At 51.3% G+C, this 8,902-nt stretch overlaps 1 protein-coding gene across 3 annotated transcripts; it reads left to right on the top strand.

Annotated features, from left to right (window-relative positions):
- The first annotated feature begins 2,155 nt into the window (after positions 1–2,155).
- On the top strand, positions 2,156–5,667 carry ARHGDIA (Rho GDP dissociation inhibitor alpha). Of its 3 annotated transcripts, XM_080924614.1 has the most exons (7): positions 2,204–2,228; positions 2,973–3,010; positions 3,373–3,584; positions 3,712–3,795; positions 4,016–4,092; positions 4,181–4,244; positions 4,330–5,667. In XM_080924614.1, the coding sequence occupies exons 3-7, from the start codon at positions 3,395–3,397 to the stop codon at positions 4,527–4,529; spliced, it is 615 nt and encodes a 204-aa protein (XP_080780740.1). In that variant the 5' UTR covers positions 2,204–2,228; positions 2,973–3,010; positions 3,373–3,394; the 3' UTR covers positions 4,530–5,667. The 3 variants fall into 3 exon arrangements, with proteins under 3 accessions (XP_080780739.1, XP_080780740.1, XP_080780741.1); XM_080924613.1 differs by lacking the exon at positions 2,973–3,010 and having other exon boundaries at positions 2,156–2,228; XM_080924615.1 differs by lacking the exons at positions 2,204–2,228; positions 2,973–3,010 and adding an exon at positions 2,546–2,701.
- The last annotated feature ends 3,235 nt before the right edge of the window (positions 5,668–8,902 follow it).

Raw genomic sequence — 8,902 nt, 5'->3', positions numbered from 1 at the left:
ACAATGTCTGTAATCACAGCCACATGGGTGCTGGGAATTGAATCTGCATCCTCTAGAAAAGCAGTGTTCTTAACTGCTAAGCCATCTCTCCAGTCCCTGGCTCAATATTTTTAAGCACTTGAATTTACAAATTTTTATGCAAACTTAATTCACAAAATATAATCAGGGAAAATACTGGCCAGACTTTTTTTTTTTTTTTTTTTTTTTTTTTTAAGATTTATTTATTCTATGGAAGTGCACTGTAGCTGTTTTCAGACACACAAAAAGAGGACATCAGATCAGACTCATTACAGATGGTGTGAGCCACCATGTGGTTGCTGGGATTTGAACTCAGGACCTCTGGAAGAACAATCAGTGCTCTTAACCATCTCTCCAGCCATCTCTCCAGCCCCCTGTCTGGATTCTTCATGATTTTTGTTAAATTTTCTTTTTACATGTCACTCACTGTAGCTAAACCATATAAAAAAGTTTTGGAGATGGAGCAGGCTGAAGAGATGGCTCAGTAGTTCAGAGCATTGGTTCCTCTTTGAGAGAGGTCTCAGGTTTGATTCCCAGTACAGTACCTTCTACTCTACTGGGCTCATGACTATTTCTAACTCCAGTTCCAGAGGATCCAGTGCCCTCTTCTGACCTCTGTGGGTATTGCATACAAGTGGTTCAGACTACTTCCAGGAAAAAAATTGATATACATAAAATAAAAAATCTTGGGCTGGAGAGATGGCTCAGTGGTTAAGAGCACTGTCTGCTCTTCCAGAGGTCATGAGTTCAATCCCTAGCAACCACATGGTGGTTAATAACCATCTGTAATTGGATCTGATGCCCTCTTCTGGTGTGTCATAGATGGGATGCTCATATACATTAAATAAATGTATTTAAAAAAAATCTAAAAAAAGAAAAACGATACTTTGTGAGATTTGCACTTGGAGCGTTAAACCAGGAAATTGTGGGTAGGACAGAGCTCAATAAACCAGGCTGATCCAGTTGGAGGACCATGGGCCTCCTGTAAAGCTAGCTTGTCACACGTCCTTGGGCACACCTGTGTGTAGGTGGAAGGCCAGCCAAATCATCATATAATGAGAGTGGGAATAATTAAGTGGTGATGGTGTTTCGTTTTAAAATAGTTCACCATGGAACAGCGGCTACCTGGAGGCTGGATAATGATATAGCAGATCCATCTTCCTTAGAGATAATACATGAACGCTTGGTTTGCTTCACATTGTCTTATGGCCAGAGGATATGTGGGCTTGTATAAAATAACGGGCCATAACTGAAGACGGATGTGGGGATCATTGGATTCCTAATGTCATTTTTTAAGCTCGAAGAATAGAGCTGACAGCTGCTTCCTAAATATCATAAAGGCAGGTGTGGCCAGCAGAGCAGGCCAGAAGTGAAGGCCAGAGAAGGCTCGTGTGGGTTGGTATTAAACTATAGAAATTCCTGTAGCTTCCCTTAATTTCCTGCCTCCTCTCAGTCTCAGGCTACACTTGGGAGAAGCCAAAATGGAGTGCCCTCATGGAGTGACCAGCACAAGAACTCCACACAGGAAATCCCCCCAGGAACGCCCTATGCTAATGAGGCCCTGTCCCTAAGGCTGTGAAAAATGCCTGGCAGCGGTGGTGATGGGCACTTTTAATCCCAGCATTCTGGAGGCTGAGGCAGGCGGATCTCTGTGAGTTTAGCCTGTCTACAAAGTGAGGTCCAATATAGCCAGCCTGTTACAAGAACAATCCTTCCTCAAAACAGAAACAAACAAACAAACAAAAAACCCCAAACCAGACAATTCAGACTATACCAGGGTTCTGGAGGGCACACAGTCCCAAAAACAATGCCCCAGGCGGCATAGCTACAAGAGCATCTGAGGATTGTGGTTCTGTTGTTGATTCTGGGGACAATGGGACAAGGGCCAGGCACAGCAATCAGAGAACCCTGGGAGCCACAGAGTGACCGCGCGGCCCTGCTCTGGAAGAGAAGACTGTTCTCACAAACACTCGTACTAGACATTCGATAGAAGGCACGACGCCGCCAGCCCACGCGAGACGCGCCCACGAGGCCCGCAGCAAGATGGCGACGGTGCCTACCCGCGCCCCCTGCCGGCGCATGCGCAAGGCGACCCCGCCCGCGAGAGCGGAAGTCTTGTGACCCCGGAAGTGACCGTCCGAGCGGCGGGCGGCGGACGACGTTCGTCATTTGGTGCGGGAGGGAGCGCGAGAGCGGCGGTCGAGCCTCCGGTGAGTGGGCGCGTGGCGCGGCGAGGCGCGGAACAGCGCGTGAGGGGAGTGGGCTGGCTTTGTGCGGCGACGCGGGCGACTGCGGCGCTCGCGGGCGGGGCGCGGTCACGGCGGCGGGCGGGGCGGGCCGGGGAGGCAGCGTAGGTCCTGCCGGAGGGGCCGCCGCTGCCCGGGCCTGCGCGCCCGGTGCCAGTGGGACCCCCTCCCTTGACCTCGCGGGCGGGGTCCGGCGCGGGGCCTTGCCCGGAGCTCCCGCCGCGCGGCCCCGCCCCGCTCGGATTGCGGGCCCTACGGAAGTGCGGGCCGCGCCCTGATGGTTTCGCCGGCGGCCACGCTTGGCAGCGTCGGGCGGGGTCGTCTGCAGCCTCCCGGTGTACGACCGCCGCTTTATGTGTTTCTTTGGCGGACACCTCTCAGAGGGACAACGGCCGGGCTGTCCCCCTGACCGCTGCGCATCGCCTGCCGGCATCACAGTGGGTTTCTAAGAGACATTTGGGGATCTGCGGAACTGAAAGGCATCTAGGCGCTTCCGTCCGGGTTGGTTCTGTACCGCCACTGACGGTTTAGGGTCAGGGCCCGGAAACAGGTTCCTGAGATTTACAAGCGGTGCACCAGCTCCCAAGTTGCATACGCAGACCCTCACTCACTAGGGAAGACAGACCTGCGTATTTAGGATCCCCTTTGGGCTCTTGGGATTTAAACAGTCGTCACATAGTTGAGCTTAGGACTGTATTCCATTGGCAGGAACGAACAAACAGACCCTTGTCCTGCACGTGGCTAAGGTACAGAGCATCCCCTGTAGAACTTACCTCCATGACCCGACCCAATAAGATGAGAGCCTGGGCAGCTAGGGACAGCAGCAGGACCCCAGGGATTTAGCGTTGTGACTGCCAGTTCAGTTCGGTCTGGAGGCTTTTTCATTTTATAAGGGAGGAAAGGTACTTTGCTTCTCTGAGGAACAGGCTGTGGTCCCATTTCGTTGCTTGGGGTGTAGCCCTCTCAAATGGGCCTCTGAGTTGGGCAGTGGCAGCAGCCTCCAGTCTCCTTTCAAGAGTTCCCCCTTGTCATTCCCTGCAGGTGTTAGGGTCTGCCTGGGGTGGAATGCCTCCAGACTGTCACATTCCTACTCATGCCCCACCCACAGGTGTCCCAAGCTAGAGGTGAGCATGGCAGAACAGGAACCCACTGCGGAGCAGCTTGCTCAGATAGCTGCAGAGAACGAGGAAGATGAGCACTCGGTGAACTACAAGCCTCCAGCCCAGAAGAGCATCCAAGAGATCCAGGAACTGGACAAGGATGATGAAAGCCTTCGAAAGTACAAGGAGGCCCTGCTGGGCCGAGTAGCTGTCTCTGCAGGTAGGTGGGTTGGAGGAGGGATCTCACCTGAACCTGTTGCCACCCTCTTTTCAGACCATACTTCCAGGGAATGAGTTGAAAAAAATCTTAAGGGATGGGACTCTGACACTTAACTCTCACTCTGCAGACCCCAATGTCCCCAACGTCATTGTGACCCGCCTGACCTTGGTGTGCAGCACTGCCCCAGGCCCTCTGGAACTGGACCTGACAGGTGAGTGGGTATTAGAATCCCTGGGTGGGGCCAACTGGCATCCTGCCTCTACCCCTAAAAATAATTTTCTGCACCGATGCCCTCTGGTGGAGCAGAGGGGAAGTGCAGCTAGGGGCTTGCCAAGGCTCTGCTTTGTGTCAGGAAGGGGCTAGGGAAAGTGAATGTGGGGGTAGGGTGGAAAGCCTTTCAAGCAATTGACTGAGCCGCCTCCTCAATACAGGTGATCTGGAGAGCTTCAAGAAACAGTCATTTGTGTTGAAGGAAGGTGTGGAGTACCGGATAAAAATCTCTTTCCGGGTAAGGTGGATGCTTTGCAAGGCCTGGAAAAGAGGGGCAGAGGAGCAAGAATGGGAAGCCAGTTGACCCTGGTTCTGTGTCCCCACAGGTGAACAGAGAGATTGTGTCAGGCATGAAGTACATCCAGCACACATACAGGAAAGGGGTCAAAAGTGAGTGGAGGACCCAATGGAGTGGGAAGCTAGTGGGCCTTGGAGAGGATTGTATCACCAGTAATCATCCTTTCCTGTCCCACAGTTGACAAGACTGACTACATGGTCGGGAGCTATGGGCCGAGGGCTGAGGAGTATGAGTTCCTGACACCCATGGAGGAGGCTCCCAAAGGCATAATTGCTCGGGGCAGTTACAACATCAAGTCCCGCTTCACAGATGACGACAAAACTGACCACCTGTCCTGGGAGTGGAATCTCACCATCAAAAAGGAATGGAAGGACTGAGCTCCAGCTGGGAGGCGGGCAGGGCGACGGACAGACAGAAGGACCGACATGCCCCACCCTAACCCCTACCTACCCCAAACCAAAGTGCTGACAGGACCTCCCTCACCATTCCTCCCTAGTCCACTCAGGCAGTCAGCTCTTCTGTCTGCCCCTCCTCCACCTCCTGCCCTCAGGCCCCTGTGGTCTCTAGTGTCACATTGCTGCTTCTGCCTGTGCAGTGGGGGAGGGGTTCTAGCCCAGGCCTCCAATCTGCTGTGTCCCTTCAGGTTCCCTCTGTCTTCCCTTCCTCAAGCCCTGGCTTCTAGAATGGAACAGAACACTGTCTGGGCTGCCCAGCCCATCTTGTCTCTGTTGCAGCTGAGCAACCCTCAGCGCGGGGAGGGGCTGGGCTGGTTGTCTTCTAGCCCCACCACTCCCTGGCCAGGTCATCCATCACTGTCAGTCACTGTCTAACCATGATGCCTTAACATGTGGAACATGTACTGGGGGCCGTCGCTAACTCTTAACTCCCCTGTCTGCATGAGCATGTGGTCTCCCCTGTCCTTGCCTTGTCTGCCATCCCCATCCTGGTGACCCACCCAAAGGAGGCCTGGGGTTTGCTGCTGTTGCTTCCTGCAGGCCTGGCCAGCTCTTTCCCTCCCCTTGGCCAGGGTTGGGGGTGGCTCCAGTAGCTAGGGGAGGGTCAATTGCCAAAACTCAATGCCTCCAGCCCCATCTAGGAGGCAGGGTAGGGTGCCTCATTCTTCTGCCTTCTCTGTCCCTTGTAGGCAGTACTCAGAGCCCCTGTCCTCACAGAGAGCCCCTGAGGGACAAAGCCAGCCGAGCCTTACTTGTCTCACCTGGGCCCTGTGGCCTGAACTCGTGCCTGGCCTGTCAGTATTTATTGCCTCCATTTGGGCCAGCTGGCCTGATGCCTCTGCCCCGGTTCTTGGTGCCACCATCCCTGGGCAGGCCCTCCCTGGACCCAACCAGGACAAACGTGGGACCAAGTTCACACAGTTGGGAGCTGTCTCCTGTGCCTCCCCTCCCTATCCCCAGTCCCTGTGTGGTGTCTGCCAGGCCTAGCCTCAACAGGCAGAGGAGCCTGTCCCTGCTTCTCTTTTGACTGGGAAATAAACACCCCTGAAGGAGTCTGGGATGGTGTGGTCTATGCTGCTTGTGTTGGGGGTTTGTAGGGAATGGCAAGAACCCTGTGGAGGTGAATATAAAACCCAGGCTATGGCTCACAGTGTTGGCCCTGGGCATAGAGGGACTGCCTGAGGCAGCAGATCTTAAATTACCCTGGCAGGGACTTGCCCTCAGTGTAGAGCCCTGCATACCACCCATGGATGTGTTCATTTGGGTCATTTCAAAGGAAATGTCTATAGAACAGAAGCCCTGCTAGAAGATCTAGAGCCTTGGAAAACTGATCTGGCTTGCATACTTTGCATGTAGGTCAACCTGGTGAAGGAGTACACCAAGTCTCTTAGCAAAGCTGGCTGGGACAGAAAACCTGTGCCAAGGGAGCCTCTCTGTATGTCTCTAGTACAGTGCTCTCTGGAGCACCTACGAGCCTAGGTAGAAAGGGCAGGGCCACTGAACTATAAAGCTTGTAGAGGAACCCTGAGAAGCCCACTAAGCCTTATCCAGGGCTATTGTGTAACTTTCTGTAGTGACCACAGGGAGGCAGGGTTACTGGTTTGTCTCTGAACACTCAAAGGCATCTAGTAACCTCAAAGCCCCACCCTAGCTTTATGCTAGCTTTGAGAACCACCCTGGTGAAGCTGTTAAGTGGTTGTACCATTCATGAAGCCAGTCTGATCATCTACTTTTTCTGGAGCCTGCCATGGGGTCATCCAGTGTTGAGTAGTGGAAGATGTCTTATCTCACTGCTGACAGATGACCATAATTTGGGTCCCATCAGCCATCTTTACTAGGTTCATCTGAGCCAAAGAAGAATGGACCCCAGAACCAGCCTTCTGCAAGACACTAACCTGATAATAGCAGCTCCTTGCACTACGCAGCCAAATTGTTGATTCAATGCTCTCCCAGAATTCTTCCTGGCCCCAGCAGTCAGGCAGGGCTGAGCAGGGTGAGGCCTTTTCCAGCTTTGCAGGGCCAACTAGTCTCTTAGCTCATCCTTAAAATTTTTATTGCCTGCTCTCAGCAATGCTGTTTATCAAATAAGAGTTTCTGAAACTTATATTGGACCAAGATACTTAATCTCACATCTCCGGGTTTGTCCGAGACTGGTAAGTGTGTGAACTCAGACCCTAAGTTCCAAGTGTACAAGCATACTGCCAACAGTTAGGACTTTGCTCTGGCTCCTCCCAGTGCAGGTTGCCTCAGGGTAGCCTCATAAAATGAATGCATGATGTGTTTCCTAGGTCCCAAGTCTAACCAAAGCCTCCCTATCACTCTCCCTCACATGCCTCTGTGGTGTGTTCCAAGGCCTGCCTCTTTCCCTCAGGAGCAGGCATCCTTTCCACCAACCTCTGCCTATGACTTCCAGGAATCCCCAGGTTTCTAGCTACCTAAAGGCAGGCCTCCTTTCCTGATGAAAGTGATGGGTTAGAGGTAGTACCAATTGATGAGCAGTCAGCTTCCATGGTGTATACAGGTAACTATCAGCTACTGTAGTTTATAAGACCTTTCTCTATGCCCAGCACAATCTAGTACCAATTAAAAATTACTATACCCATGGCCATGTATACCAGTCCCCTGCCTCCAACTTTGCTGTCATCAGCTTTCAGTTCACCCTCCAGCACAACTGATCTTGTAGTCCATCTGCTGTCCACTGGACACCTGAGAAGCCTACCAGGTGAACAGAAGTTGCTTGGTTCTGAGAATTCCTAGTAGTAATAATCAAAACCACCAATAACTCAACCTCTAGTCAATGGGCACCTCCTCTGAGTAAGCCCCCCTCTTGAAGGATATTTCGATGCATTTTCAATGGCCGGGGAAATCTGCAATAGCCAGTGTGTGCCTTACAGGACCTTGATACTAGGATGTCTAAAGCCTCTTTTCAGCAATGGCAGCTGCTCTTAAAAGACATAAGGCAGGGCTTGGGGGAAAAAAAAACTAAGTCACCAGCTTGGCCTTTAGGGCCCTGTAGATGCTCAGATAATCAGACCTGCATTCTCAGGTTGGGACATACCACCCGTATTATTATCTGGCCACTCAACAAACCCAGAGGACCCAAGAATTTCAGGCCTCCCCATGATTTCTCAAGAACTCACAACGCAGTGGCCGTTTGCTATGTAGAAAGCCGGTGCAGAGATAGGAGACATTTGCAGATCTTCATTAGTCTAAGAGTCTGTGAACATCAGGAGAGCTTCAGAGCTGCCCCTTCTGTTCATACAATGTCAGCAGCCCTACCCTGTTATTACCTGCATAGAGAGCTTTATCCATTCTGTGTCTGAAACTGGCAGCCCAGAGACTCAGTCCTGGTCCTGAAGGCAAGTTGTCTTTAAACTATCACACTCAAACCTGCTCTTTTCCTTTCCATAGACAAAACATCCCACCCCTAGCATTTAGTTACCAAAATCCTGAAACTTTTTTTTTCTTTTTGAGACAAGGTCTCAAGTAGTTGCTGGTACTCACCAGGTATAGTGAAACAGACCTGTAATTCCAGTGATTTAGGAAGCAGAGACAGTATGCTTGCTGAAAGTTCAAGGCCAGGCTGGTCTACAGTTTCAAGACAATATAGTGCTACAGAGGAGTCCTGGGGGAGGGGACTGTCTCAAAGACTGAAAGAATTAATCTACCCGCTTCTTTCAAGTACAGGGATTATAAGCGAATACCACCATACCAGCCAACTTACTTTTTTTCTTTTTATAAGGACTTATTTTATATATGTGAGTACACTGTAGCTCTCTTCAGACACAGCAGAAGAGGGCATCGGATCCCTTTACAGATGATTTTGAGCCACCATGTAGTTGCTGGGGATTGAACTCAGGACCTCTGGAAGAACAGTCTTAACTCTTAACTGCTGAGCTATCTTATCAGCTGCTAGCCAACTTTCTAAACCCTTCTCTTTTTTTCCTTGAAACAGGGGTTTCTCTGTGTAATTCTGGCTGTCCTGGAACTTGCTTTGTAGACCAGGGTGGCCACACACAGATCCACCTGCCTGAGTACTGGGATTAAAGATGTGTGCCACCACTGCCCAGCTAACTTTGTCTCTGGCTCCAAATGATGATTTCTAACAGCTCAAGGCAGCTACAAGAACACTGGGAGACAGCAGGAGATATGAAGAAATTTCCATCATACCTAAGTGCAGGGATGTGTACAAGCACTTCAGATAGGCAGAGAGGGACCAAGCACCTAGCCAAGCTGCTGCTAGACTAGGTGCTCTTCAAGAGCAGATTCATTCACAGCCCTCCTAAGACTGTAAA

This window comes from Micromys minutus (assembly GCF_963924665.1).
Source record: "Micromys minutus genome assembly, chromosome: 10".
NCBI lineage: Eukaryota > Metazoa > Chordata > Mammalia > Rodentia > Muridae > Micromys > Micromys minutus.
Note: the sequence above shows the minus strand (reverse complement) of the source record. Positions and strands in the feature narration are given on the sequence as shown.